The sequence below is a fragment of the Melopsittacus undulatus genome, chromosome 11 (assembly GCF_012275295.1).
Source record: "Melopsittacus undulatus isolate bMelUnd1 chromosome 11, bMelUnd1.mat.Z, whole genome shotgun sequence".
NCBI classification, from domain to species: Eukaryota; Metazoa; Chordata; class Aves; order Psittaciformes; family Psittaculidae; genus Melopsittacus; species Melopsittacus undulatus.
Window position 1 is genome coordinate 4,053,306 of NC_047537.1, and position 19,175 is coordinate 4,072,480.

General features: G+C 36.8%; 1 protein-coding gene across 2 annotated transcripts in view; it reads left to right on the forward strand.

Annotated features, from left to right (window-relative positions):
• The window catches only part of RALGPS1 (Ral GEF with PH domain and SH3 binding motif 1), a 76,975-nt gene that overhangs the window by 600 nt on the left and 57,200 nt on the right, over positions 1-19,175 (forward strand). For both annotated transcript variants that reach the window (XM_034067329.1, XM_034067330.1), the window contains exons 2-10: positions 3,713-3,829; positions 7,740-7,833; positions 10,009-10,135; positions 11,911-12,018; positions 14,145-14,195; positions 16,702-16,785; positions 16,913-17,002; positions 17,335-17,427; positions 17,880-18,006. In XM_034067329.1, coding sequence (XP_033923220.1) covers positions 10,079-10,135; positions 11,911-12,018; positions 14,145-14,195; positions 16,702-16,785; positions 16,913-17,002; positions 17,335-17,427; positions 17,880-18,006 — 610 coding nt within the window. In that variant the 5' untranslated portion in view covers positions 3,713-3,829; positions 7,740-7,833; positions 10,009-10,078. The remainder of the gene's footprint in view (positions 1-3,712; positions 3,830-7,739; positions 7,834-10,008; positions 10,136-11,910; positions 12,019-14,144; positions 14,196-16,701; positions 16,786-16,912; positions 17,003-17,334; positions 17,428-17,879; positions 18,007-19,175) is intronic.

The following is a 19,175-nucleotide window of genomic DNA, read 5'->3' on the forward strand; positions in this document are numbered from 1 at the left end:
CCCAAGGTGCGGTCCCTGCCCGCGCTGCGTGCCCCAGCCTGCGCGAGTCCTGCGCGCCTCTGCCGCGAGCTGTTGCGGCCCCGCACAGGTATTTCCCCGAGGGGCTGCGGTGTTTCGTTCTGGGACACACGGTGTTGGGCTGCCCCAGGCTTGGGGGGCAGTGGGAGGAGCCCTTCTAGGGGATGTATTTGTTGAGCAGGGTAGTGGGGAAAACAGGTGGAAACCTGCTGGGTTTGGCCACATCCTCCACTGGGATTTCAGGATAAATCTGAAAACCATTTGCATATCATGTGAGTGATACTGTGCAAGTCCTGTTGAGGAACTTTGGTTGAGATCTGTTTTCAAAGCGCTTCAGATAATTTTTGGGCTGGCTTCAGCATGTCAGAAGTTTTTGGCATACACTGGAGAAGGAACTGTTGCTGAACTTTTCAGCTGTAGAACCGCAGCATGCCTTTTGTCTGTTGTTCTGTACCTGAAAATACTGAACATAATCTCTTACTTTGCTTATTATTGAAAAAAAGTTTATAGAATCACAAAATGCTTTGTGTCAGAAGAGAACTTAAAGCTCATCCTGCTACTGGCAGGGACACCTGCCACTAGACCAGTCTCCTTCAAGCCCCATCCAACCTGGCCTTGAGCACTGCCAGGGATGGGGCGGCCACGGCTTCCCTGGACACCCTGTGCCAACACCTCACCACGCTCACAGGGAAGAACTTCTGCCTAAGGTCTCATCTCAGTGTCAACTCTGTCAGTTTAAAGCTGTTCCCCCTTGTCCTGTCCCTGCATGCCCTTGTTAAAGAAAGTTCCTCTCCAGATTTCTGGTAGGCCTCCTTTTTAAAATTTAATTTAAAATTAAATCTGGGTTGGTCCCTTTTACGATGTGGAAAGGTATTCCTTGCCTTAAAGACATCGTAGTTGAATGTAGCAATCTGCCCTTTATGGCCAACAGGTGCTTTTAAAGTCAGATTTGTTTTCATGCAGAACATTCATGCTGTGCCTAGTAGTCATTCTTCATGTGTGAGGACAGGAAGTGTGTGTAATAAGGATAGAACTATGTGCACTTGTTTACAAGTTTTCTTTGTTGCCTGTCCTGCATGGTGTGGCTCCAGTTTGAAGAGAAAAACAAAACAACAATAGCAACAAAAAACCCCACAACAAACAGAAAGCTATTATAACCAAGTTCTTGTATTCATTTTTCTGTTCATTTACCTTATTTTAGTAAAAGGAACTAGAAATCAAGGAATCTAGGAATCAAGAGGGGCCATAGTTATGAGCTTTGCTTTTTGTTCCATGTGAACTTTGTTTTTTTTATGAACTCTCAGTGCAGTCTTACAGGAAAAAAAGGATTAATTCTATAAATAAATAAACAAACAAGGAAATAGTGAACAGAATGGGGAAGTTTTTTCATATCCTCATTTTAAAAAGGAAGGTAAAACTTCCGAGTTTATCTCATGTCATCTTCAAGTGACAGAAGGTGAATAAGGTTTAGGTGTGGGGTTTATGCCAATTAGTGTGTTCACATTTTAAATGTTTAATTCTGCAACTGGTATGTGAATGTAGATTCCAGTTTTGTCCTTTGCCAAAGAAAAAACAACTGTTTGACATAGTTAAATTATGCTGCTTTAAATGACTTTCTGTTTTGACTACATCTGTTGATTTCATAAGCAGTCAGAAATAGATATTTGGGAGTATCACATATCAAGTACGAGAATTTTTAAGAAAGACTAGTTTAAAAAATACGTGTTTTTTTGTTTGGATCTGAAGACAGTTACCTATTTTGCATAAATTTCTCCAAAATAAATGTTTATAGAACATGTCGCACCAAAGAAGTTGAAGAAAATGGAAGGTTAATGGAAGCTTTAAAAGTTCCTTTAGCAATATAAAACATAAGTATTTTATACTATTTTACAGTTATCTAAGATATGGTTTGCAATTACCTCATTTTTATAGTGGGTTTTTTTCTGGATTCATGTCATTCCTTTATATATAGAATCAGAATCATAGAATGGGTTGGGTTGGAAAGGACCTTAAGCTTATCTAGTTCAACCCCCTGCCATGGGCAGGGACACCTCACACTGTGTTGCCTATATGTTGTCCTTAGTATTCTCCATAGCTCAAAGCTTTTAATCAGCTATAGCAGATAACTGTATTATTATAAAAAATATTTTTTTTCTGGGTTTTTGTGAAACACATGCTTCAACTTCAGTGAATGTTGTCTGTTTAAAAGTTCCTCAGTTAATTTGTGGCAAGGTGCAGCAGTTGTGTTTAATGCAGGATCCCAAATACTGATGCATCTTCTCCCAACAAGAGGCTGTTTTCTTCCCTGTTTGTTAATATTTTCATGAGCTTGTATTTGCTGACATCAGGAGGTTGGGGGTATGTATCTGTTTCTGGTAAATGCTTTCTGACTGCCTTACTGATGTCTGTCTTCAATACCAAATGACCTTTGACTTATCAACAGCATGGGGGGAAGTGGAGAAACAGGAAGAATTAATGCTGGCTTATTGAAAAGTTTGGGTATACTGGACATTGCCAGCACAGAGTTTGCAAAGGCAATTTTTTTCCAGCTGTATCAAGTTTTTACTTGAAAAGTTAGTTTTTAAAGCCGTTGAGAGTGAAAGTAGACACACACAAAGCAAAAACTGAATTGCCAGGGAACAAGTCTGACTGACAAAGCTGAGATGGGATGTGAACGTATGTGGTATGTGTAATTTTGCTTGAAATACTGAAGTGGACGCTAACACGTGTATAACTTGTTATTTGTATTCTTTTATGAACTAGGATCCTTTCTTATGCAGGGAGTGCCAGCTGTATGCATACTCAGTTTGGATAAGTTTTGAGTGTGTGGATGCTACTTTTCTAGCAAAAAATAGCTTTCTCTGATGCCAGTATGAATTACATGTATTTAAAGACTAGAAGATACACATTTTTGTAAGTGAAGGCTCCTTAACAGTAGAACAGAGACTGTGGTAGAGGCACAGTAGTAACACCATGTGATCCCCAGTGATTTTTAACTTTATCAAAGCAACATGGGTTTTAATGGGATTTTCATGTCAGTTTCCACATGAAAGTGTCTGTCTTTGAGATTCTTCTCATTTGATGTATACTTTTCTGAAACATTAGCTGCTGTAAAAGTTGGTATAAGCAAAAGAGGAGAAGAGGGAAGGGCTCTGTCTAAATATCACCACTCAAGTTATCCAAACAGTGTTTTCTCAGGTTTGTGGCTGACCATGTTTGGTGAAGAGCTGTGGCTTAATTTGCTGATATAGGAAAAGAGGAATGATTGTATTTGGTTTTGTGTCCATTCTGCTTTGTTTAGTTAAGTTTTGAGGGTAATGAGGTGAGAATGAGTAGTATTTACCATTCATAAAGCACCTTGAAAGAAGTTACTAAAACTAGTAAGCAAACCCATATTGGCTTGGATCTTGTGTTGAGTGGCAGAGTGAGGAAGAGTTACTGGTACATATTTGGAGAATATTTAATTATGAAATTCTTACTATGTTGCTTTTTCTGCTGTAATGTATTTAGTTTTGAGTTTGGGAATTTATCACATACCAGTGAAACTAGAATGGGGAACTACCCATCAAACCTGGGAGTGAGAGCTGTGAACAAAAGTAGCAGGGTGCATATTTCAGGTAAAGAATGCACAGTTTGAGAAGAACCAAGTTTTATAATAAAGGTCACCACAATCCTGTTTCCTATTAATTTACAGGAATGTCATGCTTTTAAACAGGATAGAAACCTACTGAATAGCCAGAACTACACCCAACAACCAACTAATGGAGGTGTGCAGCAAAATGGGTTGAGTGCAGAGCCACCTTATTCCATTGTAAGTATGCAACTGTAATTAAAGTCGCAGTTATTCTCCTATTTTCACTTGTTTGATACCTCAGATTACAGAAGTGTTTGTCAGTTCTCTTCTGTTCAGACCCATTAGAGTCATGATAGTATTGTATTATACTGTAATACAGTAGACAGACATTTCTTTTCCTGTGACTGTTTTATTGAGATTCCCCTAAAGTATAACTCTGCTAAGCATATGTCTTGTCCTTCTAACCTATGTAATCAGCATAGATTAGAAGGGTAATGGCTTGTGAGGTAGGATTTATGCTGGAGAGGAGGTTCTTAACTTGTGGGTTTGTTTTGTTTCTTTCAGGTTATTGTATTATTTGTTCTTTCTTAAGGACAATTATTGCTTTGTTACTCTTGTGAACTTAGAAATATTTTTCGCTTTGTTCCCTCTGGTGTTATGCAGCAGTGCTTTCTCCCTTTTCCCCTCATTTTATATATTAATCTTTCAGTTTCTTAGAATTTGCCTCCTTTATCAAGAATATCCAAAATAGGCTTCATCAAGTGCTCAAAAGTCCCTCACTCATCAATTTTCTAGCTACTGACCTGAAGAACTGGTTGGTTCTTGATAGCAACCATTATTTTGTTGGATGAAATGAATAATTATCAAAGCTTTTGCTTTGGTTTCCCGATTTCTGGACTATTGTAAATCAACTTCTACCACCACAGTGCTCAGCATTAGTTCAATGAAAAAACAGGAAGGGAAGGAAAAGGGAATTTTTTTTTCATCCATTTGTCTTCAATTAAGGCATTCTTTATTTTTGTCTTGGCTTTTTATATTGTTCTTACTTACTGGAGGAAAAGAAGCAACATTGTTTTTCTAAGAGGTGCTGTAAAATAGGCTCTCAGAGTAATTGCATAAACCCCTAAGACCTAGAAAGCACTTGTTTTTCAGTTTAATTTCTTAATCTATCAAAGGTGAATACCGGTTCTTTTCTGAGGTATGAATGCATATTAAAACAAAGGATTTAAGACATTTTGAGAACAGGCCTGTAGTAAGTTAAGAGTCGCTGCCACCTAGTGGAACGCTGGAACCGTGTTCTAAAACTATGTAAATAGCACTTTAATATGCTTCTTTTCCTTATGCAAGTAGTGTTAATTGTGTCATAACTTGTTGATACAGTACATTATGGTAGAAGTAGCTGAATAGGGAGATGAGAATAGAACACTTATTAGTTAGCTTGTAAATATAATAAATGGTCATTAGGGTGAACTCAGTTGTTAGTGGATATAGTAAAGGTATGGGACATAATTGGGATAAAAGTAGATCACATTCAAACTTGCATTGTCAGCCTTCTGCTCTTCCATGGTTTTGGCAACTAAGGATCCTGTGAGATATTTAATAATTTTGAAATAGATTTTGACAGTTTAGGAGGACTATGAAGAGCCTTTTCATTCTGGATTGTGCACACAGGCCTGTAAGACCTTGAATCTTCTTTTTTGTGAGTAAGACTTGATTGATTGGCAGCTTATTGCTGCAAGAATCAGTTTTTCAGCCCGTTTGCTCAGGAGGGATGCATATTATGGAGGAATATTTATTTTGGTGATTTCATTTTTTGGGTGGTTAAATCAGTGGGGTTAACATGTAGTTAATCCACAGCCCCTTAATGATATTTGTTATGGCTTTGGTCAAAATCCTATTTCAGTCCACTGAAGATTGACAGGTCTAGTGATCATAAGTCTGGGACACACTAACTTTGTTAGTTCTGCTCAACTTCTGTCTTTGTGCTGGTAGTATAACAGAGAATGGTACAAGCTGCTGCATTGAACTTTGGAGTTCTGTTTCCCTTCAAAAGGTGTATTGTCATTGGATCTTGTCACATCCCTTTATAGGGCTTTATATAGAAAATGATAAATTATTCCATTACGTTTTCATTATTATTCACCCAATAAAGAAAGAAGTTTCTCAGAAAGGAATGTGTGTGAAACTATTAAACTGTTCATGGCCTATTTTATCTATAGGTGGTACTGTTGCCTAAGCATAATGAAATGTATTAGGCAATTTCTGGTGAAATGGATACTGAAAATATGCAAGACAGTTTTTATTCAGAAGGATCTTTAGTTGTATAAATGTAATGGCTTTTTAATAGTCTACAGCCTAATTGCTTTTTTCTTACTAAACTGTTGACAATTACTATTTAAATCCAGGCTTTTGAAGATTTCAGTTTTCCTGTTGTACAAAATGGCTACCAAGGTCTAGTGTTGAACTACTTCAAAAGGACTTTTGAAATGAAAAGAGCCTTTTCATAGAAAGCATTGTGACTATTTAGGCAACACGGCTGTCCAGTCTCACATATGCCTTTGTGCATGCAGTGTATGTCAAGAAAGGACTCAGAGTGGCAGATGAGCACTGCTATTTTCTGAAGGAAGTGGGGTTCAAAAGGATAATTTCTGCCTTTGCTATAGGAGATGTGGTCTTTTTCCTCCACTTTGCACGAATCGCACATGAGGGATGAGAAATGGGGTTTGAGAGGTGATACTTGACTGGACAGGGGCACTGAGGAAAGTGAAGGTGTGTTGTAATGTTTGAATGTACTAAGCGTTTGTGAGGGGATGCTGTCAGGAATAAAATGGTCTTATACTAGTGTTGCTCAGAGCTTTTGACATTTGTACATCAACTTTTCTCTAGGTATCAAGTATCCATATAGCATGTGCCAGCTGCTGCTTTGAAAGATTTAAAGAAATTATCTTCTAGAAATCCTTCCAGAGTGAGTTGCTCTTTCACTGCAATGACAGAACAGCTGTAATGCCTCAGACTCAGAAGGATTTTGAAAATTTACATTTTCTTCTGTTCTAAATATTAAAATGATGCTATTAAACCAAATAAACTTAGTGGAATATGGAGAACAAGCAATGCATAGTTTTGGATACCTTGATGCTAATTGCCTTTTTACTTAGCAGTTAACACAAGAAAGTGGGACTTGTTCCCCCTTATGAGCCTCTGTGCTGAAGCTGGATGTGATGTAGATAAAAGTTTCACATCAGTGGCTGAATGCAAGCAGAGGGGGGCATATGTGTAGCCACATTATTCTTTCATCCTGTTTTCATAATACAACCCCATTTTCCTTTTCCAATATGCTAACTGTGTTCACATTCTCATCTGTACTCTACGCCCACAGCATCTGAATATGGACTTTGTCCATGGTTCATTAAGGAAAGAAATGTTTTAATGGTAAACATCTGGAGAAATAGTTTTGGAATGAAGAAAGAGGAAAATAAGTGTAATGGCGAAGAACAATTCAGAATTGATATGAAACTCTGTATGGTGTATTGTAAATGTGTCCTTAGGTTATGGCAATTGTCAGTGAAGTGAGATAGTGTATTGTTGGTCTTGCTGGAGGTAGAAAGCAACATTCTTCCAGTATTCTTTATTCTCTTATCTCAGTTGCTGACAATCATTCTAATGTTAGATACCACATTCTGGAAAGCATATCCTCTGAGGAGCAGTACCAGGTCTGATTGAAAGCCCATCTAGCTCAGTATTTTTTCCTCCTGCAAGAAAATCAGTAAGGACACTAGTTATCAGTGGGTGCTTAAATGGTTATTCTCATGTTTGTTGAGAGCAGTGTGAACAGTTAGTAACTTCCCCACTTGACTCCTGCAAGTTAGGGCACAGGGACTTCCTTGGTCAGAGGTGATGTCTGTGTTTAAGAGCCTTTTAGTGACTTTCTTGTGAGTTGGGTAACTAGAAATGAGAATGAACTTACGGTTATTGTAACTGGATTACATGCATGTTACTAACAGAAATGTAAAATTGCATTTCCGCTTATAAAGAATGTCACTTATGTGCCATAAATGCCAAAATTTTACAAATGCTGGTAAAATAATGGCTACAGGAATTAGTTTTGTGCTCAGTTTTGATGGTAGTGGTTTCTGTTTTTTCTTTTCAGTTGTTCTTGCACTGTCTTCACTCTTGCTTCAGTGAGAACTACATATCTAAATGGGTTTGTTAAACTGGCAAAGAAGAACAGACAACCTCTGGTGGTATGTATGTTTGCATCCACTTTGCTTCTGGCAATCTATGAATGAGATCTACTGCAATATACCTGTGAACCTTCTCTACAAACAGATAAGGGATTTTCTTTGGTTTGATATTTTTTTTAGCACTGTTTGTATAAGGCATGATTTTAATGATTAACCTGATCAGCTTGAAAGAGCAAGTTGCAAAAGCAGTGAAAAGAAATCATGTCATTTTTGTGACTTTTCACCTTTAATTGCCAACATGTCAGTATGGGGGAGTAGCTTTTTGGTATTATTTTTAATATCTTTCTGCATAAAGACTGACAGCCTTTTGTTACAACATGCTTAGTAGTAGCTTCATTGGTACTTCATTTGCAGAATAATACCTTCTGTGATAGCAAGTGCAGGAATACTTCAGATGACTGGGTGATTTCAGTAGAATAAAAACTACTTGGACTTAAGTTAGAAGCATAATTGCTCCCTATGCCTTTCCTCAAGGTAGCAAACCAAGGAACTTTTTTCCATAGGAGATGTGAATCTTGGAGCAGCCATGCACACAGGATAAAGCAGTGCATTTTTAATGCTTGTGTTATATTTAAAACTTTTTTTTTGGGAAAAAGAAAGTATCTATTTTGGTCCATTTTAGAATGAAAGTATCTTGCAGTTTTTTGTATGTACTGGGTGTTGAAAGGTAAAAGTATGTCATTGCTTTTTGTTTCAGAGATTAAAGCACTTCTGTCTCTCTGGTTTATTGAATGTTAAAACTTGGAGTAAAACTGAGTTTGGTCAGGATACAAGATCACATATGGGATTTTTCTTTCCCTTTTCAGAGCATTTTTGAGCCCCCGCACTCTGGAAAGCCGAGTTAGAAAGGCGGAGAAGGAGGAGACGAGTGTATTTTTGTGGCCTTGATGTAAATGCCACGTTTTAAAGAAATTACATCATGAAAATTACTTTCCACTTCAGTATCTCTAAGGACTATTAACGGGAGCAACTCCAGACCTTAGAAATAATTTGCAGTCTGTTAGTACTCAAAATATGAGTTAATCTTATCAAGACACAAGATAAAGGAAATTGCTTCTTGACAAGTTTAACTGAGGAGATTCTGGCAGTATTTGAAATAAAGTTGCTGATCTGTTTAATGTATGCCCATAAGATTGCGGGGAGAGTTGTTTTGTCATGTGAGGCCTTATGGAAGTGACGGGTAGGGTGAAGACCTCATCTTTATCGAGGGAGTAAAATAAGAGGTTATTTTTATTCTCAGCTGAATGAGATGCAACATAGGTTTGCAAATATGTATCCACCTATGTCCATACAGTGTATATCATTTAGTGTATAGTGACATGTGTCCAAGAAAGTGAAAACTGATTTCCTGATAGCAAGGAGATAAAAATTTAGAAATATTGAATGCTTCCCTTTGTTCAATAGTGAGGAATATACTGTCTCAGAATTACTTGTGCTTTATTTCAAGATTGAATGGTTCTCTCAGATATGAGCATCACTGTTGTAATCAACAGTAGTTTTCATTAAACACTTTATATTTCTGTGTGTTCGTTAAATGCTCAGAGATTCTGGAACAGGTTATTTGATCCAAGTGGATAGAGGCAGCTTTTTCATGGTGCCACATACTTGAATTTTTTGCAGTCCAGTCTTTTGGGTTCTGGAGGAAGCTTGAGGTGCATCACATACTTGAAGCCAATTTGGAACTGCCTCTGTCTGCTTAATCCAGTTTGGAAAAAGCTTCACCTCAGACAGTGCTGTTGCTGGATTAGCAGAGATCTTTGAGATTCATCCTTCCAGCTAAGGATGATGTTGGCCAGTTCTCTTCTTTGTAAAACTGTTCCTTGGGGCCTGACTTAAAATGCTTTTTCAGGTGCATCTGTATAGATACTAGTTGAGATCTAAGCAGCTGCAAATAGGATTTGCACATTAGGAAGGTATATTAGGACTCAAATCCCCAGTTTTGAGACTATTTCAAGTGAAGAGCAGGAAAAAGTGAGGAAGCAACTGTATTTTCAGTAAGTTAATATTTCCACTCTTTCACAGTTGGTACCTGAGAGATAAGAGGGATTCTAGCTCCTAAGATTGTCTTATGTCTGAAGTCCTTTTCTCTAAGAAAGGACAATGAAATTTCTTGTATTGTTAGGTGTTCTTAAATTTTATTTATTTATCCTCATAAATTGCTCTATTGCTTTGCAGGAATTCTGTATTCATCATGTTGTCTCACCAGTGCGGGCTGAGCTGAAACTTCCTGCATCCTGGGGAGAGCATGTATAAAAGGAATGAGCTCATGGCCAATGTGATGGTCACCTCCGCCACTCCAGAGGTACAGTTCTTTACTTAGTCTTGTGAGGTCCTGTATCAAAATTAACATGTTGACTTGTTTCAGCTTTCACAGAAGCACCTTCCACTACTAGTCATGTTAGTCCTTTTTCTTACAATGGGTGTAGTTTTTGACACCACTCCATGGTTCTCAGTGTTCACAACTAATTTGTTTTATTGTTGTTGATGATGGCTACTCATTTGGATTACTCTGAAATAGCATTTTTGACCTGTTACTCTGTGACTTAACAGCAGCCTTTTATTACTGATACGCTAGGAGCAATGTAACATACCATCTAAACAGAGCCAGTCAGAAATATTCCAGTTGGTTTGTTTTTTGAAGACCAGGCAGCTCTGTTGTGCTGCTTCCAAAAGTTATCTAATTTGATGTTGAGCTGCTGTGCACAGCTGACAGCCAATTGAAGACTGTTCAGAATTAGTTTCCCTACCGAGTTTTTCTGGTTTCTTTCTTTCATGTAATATTATGATGAAGTATTATAAATCAGCTACAGTAAAACTTGCCCAGTAAAGTGTATGTTTGATTAAAGGTACTTTTTTGCTTTTTAAAAAAGGCAACATTTTGTTGAAATTCTTCCCTGCTTGAAACCTTTCATCTCTTCAGACAGCTGAAGAGCTGTGTGAAGCAAGTTTTTCCATCGTAGTTATGCCTTTTGCACACAGAACTTAATCCTGTCAAAGCAGTTGTCCTGATTTTCATGAAACAAATCAGCTGCTTCAGTAGCGAGCTGATCTTTAAAAGTCTTATAGCAAAATAAAAAGTACATAATACAGCTGTGCTTTGCAGAGGATTATTTTCTCAAGCATAGTATAAATGCCCTCAGGCTGACAGAAACAGCTTTTCATTCTCTCAAGATGACATTTTGAATCTAGCTCCCCTTTATTCTCTTCTTGGTTTTGCCAAGTACAAATGTAAGGCTTCCTAATTAGTAGTTCTCCAGATGCTTTTTAGGGAAAGAAGAATAATCAGATCTCATTTATCAACTTATTTTCCTTGCTACCAAGTCAGTTTTAAGTGAGAATTACAAGTCACAATTAGTTAGGATACCAAAACATCTTGTTTTGAAAACAGTGTTCTCCTAGCAAACAAATAACCTCAGTGAGGTGTAAGGGCTGAAGACTTTACGTGCCTAAGTTTTTATTCAGAATGTAGTTTTAAGATAAAAAAGAGAAAAATAATGCTATTATTATTAAATCACATCCTTGAAGAAATGAAAATGAACCTCAAGTGCCTGCATTGGAGCCCAATGAGGGAAGCTTCAAAAGGAATGCAAGGCACTAACTTTTAAGGCAAGACACACACCATACTATACTAAAGTAGTCTGCAGCTCACACTGGGTTGAATTTCAGGATGTGACATGTTTTTCATTTTTTATTATGTTATGGATAGAGCAGCATGATTGGGATCTAGCTGCTCTTTACCTTGCATATCTAATTTTGCAATTTCTATTTGAGATGAATCTTCAAGATTCCAACATGCTTCCTTTTGTGTGACGGCGCTTTTTACCTAGTCCATGATTTTAAAAATGGCTTTCTAAAACTGAGAACTTACTAAAATCAAATGCCACTGTATTTTTTGCAGAGGAAAGTAAGTTGGAAACATTGATGAACCATGTAAACTAAATTTTATAACTCAGTGCCTGAAGCTTTTCGAAGTTCTTATTTTCTTGTCATTTCTTAATATTTTTACATGTATTTATTTTCTGAATTTGACATGAAATTTATTATTCTGCAGATAAGCCAAATACTTTCTCTTTGTAGGGTAGTAGCAGCTCAGATTCTCTGGAAGGGCGGAGTTCAGACTATGCCAATAAAAGCTACGATGCAGTTGTATTTGATGTGTTGAAAGTAACTCCTGAGGAGTTCGCAGTAAGTAGAAATGGTTTTTGCATTTAAGCTTGTATAATATTCAGGGCTCGCAGGATATTAAAAAATACATAAAATGTTTTTCCTAAAATAAAAATCTTTTGAATGATCTTCCACTGTTCTTGAAAACCAATTTCTGATTATATGAACTTCAACAAAATAAACATGTATTGGGGTTTAATAATTCAGTACTGGGCCTGACCAGATATATTTTTCTGTATAAAGCCATTTAACTTTTTTCTAGTGTTTTTGAAGACCTTAGCGTAGGTTTAAAGATGTTAGTTATCCACAGCCTGATCCCTTTTTCACGTATATAAATGTATTTACAAATATATATAAAATTGAAACCACAAATACTCATCTTTTGATGATAAACATCAGTTTCTCAGGAAAAATTAGTTTCTTAAAAGCAGGAAAGAAGCTTGTGGAGAGGAAACAATTCTTATTCCTTAATAACAAGTTTTCAGCACTAAATCAAAAGCAGAACTGCACGTAAGGCAGAAGTCCAGTACACTTCTTGTGCTTGCCCCTTTGTTTTTAAGTTATAGGTTAACTTGCTTAGCACCATGGAGGAGTGAGGGTGAAAGCTACTGAAGTTTGTTCAGTGTTCTCATTAATATTCTGGGCATCAAAGTGATGTTTCTTTCATTTGGTGTAAGTTTATATAATACCTGTTCATAAAAAAAGTGATGTTGACTTTAGCATGGGCACACAAACTTTTAACACCAAGGCTTTCTTAGCCAGAGTAGCTGTTTTCCCTGTGTTGCATTAAAACCATTTACTTGGTTTGCTGTGATTCTCTTTTTTTGTTGACAGCTCAAGTGATGTTTACTGCTTCTGTTCCACACACAGCAACAGATCATTTCTGTTTTCAATAAATAACAGCAGCCAGTGAATTCCACATATCATTTCTTATTACTCAAGATTCTAGTAGTCTGAATGCTTCAGATAACTTGAAGCAGTTCAGTTGGAGAGAAGGAAAATAGCCACTGGTCTAGATTTACTGTAGTTAGTACAGTTTGGTCACTGGACATCAGGACAGAGAGCTATTGAAGATGGGATCTCTGTATTGAATATAAATATTTAGGGAAGGGAATGGTGCCAAGTTAAGGTCATTTCCAAATTTAGTGTGTTGTGTTCCTTTATGAAATTTAGAAGGAGCAGAGGAGAAAGTCCCTGGTGGTGATCACATATACAACAGAAAGACCATTGGCTTGTCACTGCTACTGAATTTTGCTTTTGCCTTTTTGGTGATTTTGATTGAATCGTATTAAAATTACATTTAAATAGATAGTTATAATTCTTCATTAGTGGGATCAAAGGTCCAGTTTGAGAGGGGTTTAGCAAGTTTTTGCTGTTTTGGGCTTAGCCTAACAAAATGGGTATCAGAGAAGCTTTGCTGAGGAAAGATCCAAAGAAGTGGGTTTTTCCAGTTTCTTTTACATATTAAATCATGTAAATTACAAAGGTAAAAGCTATGTATGTTTATACACTCACAGTGTAGCCTATTGGTTAAACATAAACTTAACTTCCAAATACACAGTGTCATTCAGTCACTGAAGCATTTCAAATATTTTATCACTCAGATGCTAAAAATGTTCTATAAATGCTGTTTTTTCAAAACCATTTGCATTGAAAAAGTGTTACATTGCCTCATCAGGACGAACTCATCAGTGGCTGAAAATGTGTGTATGACCCCTTTAAGGCATATTCCAGTCATAACTAATTAACACATCATAATGCTTTATTGTCTTCCAGCCTAGTGAATGTAAAACGTATGATGCTTTCTGTGTGAAAGGAAATAAACCTTCCTGCCATTAGTGTTTGAGCCCTTTATTATGTAACAAAAAGACTTTCAAACTTAAGTTTTACCTCCTGGTTTGCAGTACCTGCAGCAGTCTTTCACTTAGTTACAGCTGGTAGATGTAAGAGAACATAATGACATGTAGCCCCTCAGGATGGTGGAGTTTCTGCTGTGATGTGTCAGCCTGGACAGGGGAAGCCAGACTGGAGTCTGGCCAGTTCTGATCTATGGGAAAAAAGAGAATCTGTAGTTTGTAGTTACTAAAAGACAGATGTAAATATGTGATTATTAGCTCTTCATATTACATTACTTATCTTTATTGCAGAGCCAGATTACATTGATGGATATGCCAGTATTTAAAGCTATACAACCTGAGGTAGGTTTTGCACTTGCTTTAACTGCTATGAAATATCTGTGCCATAAAATTTCATAGCAAAACAAAATACTGATTTGCTGTTCTTCTTTCCATTTGTCATTGCTTCATTTTGCTTTCTGGGACTGAAATTTCCTGAAGTGCTACTCTGGTTGGCAGGTAGATGTAATTTAGTGAGAAATAGTCAGAAAAAACCCAGTGTTGTATTTTCAGCTTCTGCTAGAACACAGGTCTGTGACTAAGTATCTATTAGTTTTTAGTTGTATTTTCTGCCTTTTGTGTTACTGCAGTTACCAATATAACTTGTTTGTTTGCCAAAAATAAACATCTGTTTCTATTGTGAAGTTCTGCCAACTGTGAGACTAGGTTTTAAAGCAAGATACAGTCTGTGTTTGTGTTATCTCCCTGCCTCTTGTTATTAGGTAAACTATTAAACTAAGAAGGTTAAAATTTTCCCTTCAGATCAAATATTTATTTATAGTCTGTAACTGCATTTGTTTGAGGCCTTGTAGCCTTTTAAATCAAGTTGATGTACTCATTCTTCTGTGTCCATAAGTGTGGATACCCTTTAATAAACTACCCCACTGAGGCCTGCAGGGTTTCATGTAGATACCTGCTGTCTCTTGCACTGTTCATTTGCAGATGGTTGTCTGCCATTTTCCACCAGAACTCTGCCTTCTCAGTCTTCCTTCCTGTATTGCATGGAAGAAGCTCATTAGTCAGTAACTGTTGGGCTGTCTGCTTTAGGGAGTTAACCTGTTGCTGAACTTTGTGTCTGGGGGAAGAATATTATATTGTTTTTCTTCAGGTTTTAGTCTTTAACATGAGCTTATGCATGGATGCAAAGACTTAAGATTTTGGAGTTCTGGTTGCCAAGACTTACTTCACACACAAGCAGTTACTGAGGTGCTTTCCTGCTTCTTGATTGAGCTGTTACTAAAAAACCCATCTGCATGTTCCTTTCCAAGAATTTGATAAGATTAACAACTCTTTGTTCTCCAGCAGAAATAACTATGCTTACATTTCGAGGTAACTTTTAGGGTTTGTTCTGTTTTGGTTTGTTATTTCAAAGTTCTGTAAACTGCAAACTCCACAAGCTTCAGAGTTTTCTTGCACGCTTGATTAGAAAGCTTCTTGTGGCTGTGTGCATTGAGGAAATTGCCTGCATCCTTCCATACAAAAAGATGAAGTGTAATTCTAGAACGCAGTACATTTTAGCAGTATTAGAAAAAAATTCAGCAGGGGCATGTTGGATCACTTACTCTTATCAATCTTCCTGTTCAGTCCAAATGTTAAACCTGGTCAAATGATTTTACCATGCACAGGATTTTCCATTGTTGCTCACTAGCCCTTTAGCAACTCCTTAATATCCTTAGGTTACTGACCTCTTCCATTTTTCTGATAAATGTAAATTCTGCTGTCCCTATTAGAGTGACTGAGATTTTTCCACATCAGCATGTGATTTCCAGACTCTTAAGACAAGATCACGTGGAGGATCTGCGTCTTGACAGATGTGAATTGGCATTTTTATCTGCAGAAAGCTTAAATGCTGGAACATTGGGATACCAAATACGCTTGGAACGGGAAATGCTTTCCCTGATGCTCACATGGGAACATGCAGACCTCCACATCTCAAGAGTGTGCTCTGTTTATCAGAATGTACAAAGTGCTTTTCAGAGGCAGAATTCTCTTTGGCTGTCTCTGCCTTTTCATGTGAAGGCATTGAAAGTTAATAGCATACATTTGGAAATGTTGAACATTTTGATTAAAACTGAAATTTGTGGTTCTAAAAACAGAAGAGTGACTTAGAACTGGTGTTATGGAGAACTCATTTCCAGTATATATGTATCTCCCTTTTGTCACATCTGAATATAAAGACTGTATAGATAGGTGATAACTTGAATCTGTAGTTAAAAAGAGCCAGACTGTCTAAATATGTTTGCAACTGCCTGAAATAACTGTTGGAAAATTTACATTTTCTTTCTGGCTGTAGTGTATGCATGGAAGTTTTACTAATTGTAATAATGAAGATGACATTCAGGAACAATAGCTAGGTTACTACCTCTAGTTGCACTGCTGAATTTTGTACTCTTTAACTCCTACTAATTTTGCTTATTGATATGCTTAGCTTTAGCTTCAGTTTTGAACCAGGTAAGGTTATGTACTAACAACGTCTTTATCCTGTGTCTGCTGAGTTGCTTATATGAGGGAACCCTGGACTGAAATAATCAATACAGAATGAAACTTCAGAGACATCAGCTGTGGCTGATTGCTGAGTCTTTCTGTATTTGAATATTAATGCCTATTTTTTCTAGTATCAGGGAACACACAAATCACATCATTTATATACATCAGAAAAACACAGAAGTGTTTGCTTAGACTAGTCATGAAATCGATTTTACTAATCCGCTGATAGCTGTTTCTGTTGTGTATCAGTTTTTACACTTGTTTTAGAAAATGTTTTTAAACATTATGGATTTGTAAGGCAATTTTTGAATGTGTTTCCTAGGAACTAGCAAGCTGTGGATGGAATAAGAAAGAAAAACATATCCTCGCTCCAAATATCGTTGCCTTTACTAGGAGGTTTAACCAGGTAAATGACTTGATTGCTGTGATGAACAGGTACTGTTTGACAGTTGTCTTTGAGTATAAAGTTAAGTAGATCAACTCCTATGAATTAAAACTTAAGAATATTTTTGTTACATGTGTTTACTTTATAGGTCAGTTTTTGGGTTGTACGAGAAATATTAACAGCACAGACCTTAAAAATAAGGGCAGAAATACTGAGCCATTTTGTGAAAATAGCTAAAGTAAGTGCAAGCTTTTGGTACTATCATTCAAAATCTTGCTTCCTTTTTGTTTGTTTCTGCATGCTCCTGTGAACTGTTGTTGGATTACAGAGGCTAACATTTTATTTTAGCACATTTGCTGTGTTGTGCCACATGAATAAGATGGGTATGACATCTATTGGTTTTATTTGATTAAATAAAACTGTCGAGTTCAATGTAATTAATCTTGTACCTTTGCTTAGTGTTGTCTGCAGTCATCAAGTAAAACTTTGTATTTTATTAATGCAATTTTGAGATTAATCAATTCTGCTTCCCTTTTCTATGTGCTAAAAGCTATTATTCCCTTTTTTCAGAAGCTTCTGGAACTGAATAACCTTCATTCTCTTATGTCTGTGGTGTCAGCACTGCAAAGTGCACCCATCTTCAGACTGACCAAAACCTGGGCTGTAAGTTATTCCTTCACCTTTGTCTTTTTGGTCCTGTTTGAGTTCTGAAGTTTTCTGAGTTCTTCTGAACTGTCAGATTGCATTTCTGGAAGATTCTTTATAAGTCCTGGTTTTGCAGTACCAAAATACATTAATATGGCCTATCTGGTCTAGAAGCCACTGTTTATATACTTGAGAGAACTGTTGTTGATAAGTAATCTTAGAAGACCCTCTTACAGAGTGTGTATCAGTATCCCATTATCCAAATCATGTGTCTATTAATAAAAATTAATACATTGCCAGAAAGGAAGAATAAAGACCTATTACAAATACAGAAGCATTAATAATGATGAGTTTAATCCTAACTTGACAGTGCTTTCATTTACTGTGTGGGATTCAACAAATTTTATTATTTGTTTTCTTTTGTGTGGATTCATCTTAAAATTTTATGCTCTTTCATTTTTTTTCTCTAGCTTTTGAATCGTAAAGACAAGACCACCTTTGAGAAGTTAGACTATCTACTCTCTAAGGAAGATAATTATAAAAGGACACGAGAGTACATCAGAAGCTTAAAAATGGTTCCTACTATTCCATATTTAGGTGAGTGTGAACAATTACTTTCTTTATCTGGAGCTCCTTCTGTCTGCCAAGCACTAATGTAGCATGTTGTGCACCTGCAGAACACTGTAGAGAGAAGGTATGGTTCACTTAATTTCATATTTAAAAAAAATTGGATCTGATGAAGGATTTTAAGCTATACACTGTCTAGGATCTCTGACTTGCAGAAGTTTTGTGCATTACTAACATCTGAAAATATAAGTGTGTCTTTCCGGAAGACATCAAGAGGACAGCATTTACAAGAGCACTGCATTTCAGAAGTGTCTTTGATTACGGCAAAATTTAAGGCCTTGTTCCTGTACCTGTCATTTTTCCTGTACTATTTTTTTCAGATTCCTCATAACTTGGCATCTCTAACCTGTTGTTGGTTTGTGTCAGCTTCTTGTAAACACTTTGAAAAGAGATACAGACTGAACAGTCAGTTCAATCGATTGACTTATCTTTTCAGTACTCCCTTGTATTATTCATGTAGGCACACTGCGTCATTATTTCCCTAGTGGCCCTAACTTGCAGTTCCTGCCCATTGCTGAACTGTGCTAGCATTCCTGAGTAACACTGCAAAACCCAGGTTCCCGTTAAAACAGGGCCGTTCAGACGCTAGAATGTCTTTCTAGTGATGAGGTTTTTAAAAGGAAGGATTAATCTAAGAAGTATTCAACCATGTATTATGGAAGCAATATCGTAAACTTTAAGACAGTTTATTACAGTTATTTTCAGTGACCAAGAGGAGACACATGTGGTGCTTTTTCTATATCAGTCCACGTATGCAGAGCATGGTCCTGTTGAAGTAATTGTTTTGAACATTCTGTAAATATGACTTCCAGAAAGAATGTATTTAAAAAAAACCAAACTAAGTCTGGAATTCCCATCATAATTCAGCACAAGTCACTAATGTTTGACAAAGTTATAACCAACAGAATACACCATAAAGAGTTGTCTTAAACATTTTAAAGTATTGGTATAACCCTAAACTCCACTTCTAAATGCAACCTTTTTCCTCATCTAAAATCATTCTGCCTTGTGTTTTAGCTACATGAACTCTGCATATGTTGCACCTCAGGTTTCATACATCAGAGAGCCTCTCCCTGGTGATTGGAAGGACTAAGCAGTGTTACTGCTCTTATAAAGTTTTTCACACATGCATTAAATAT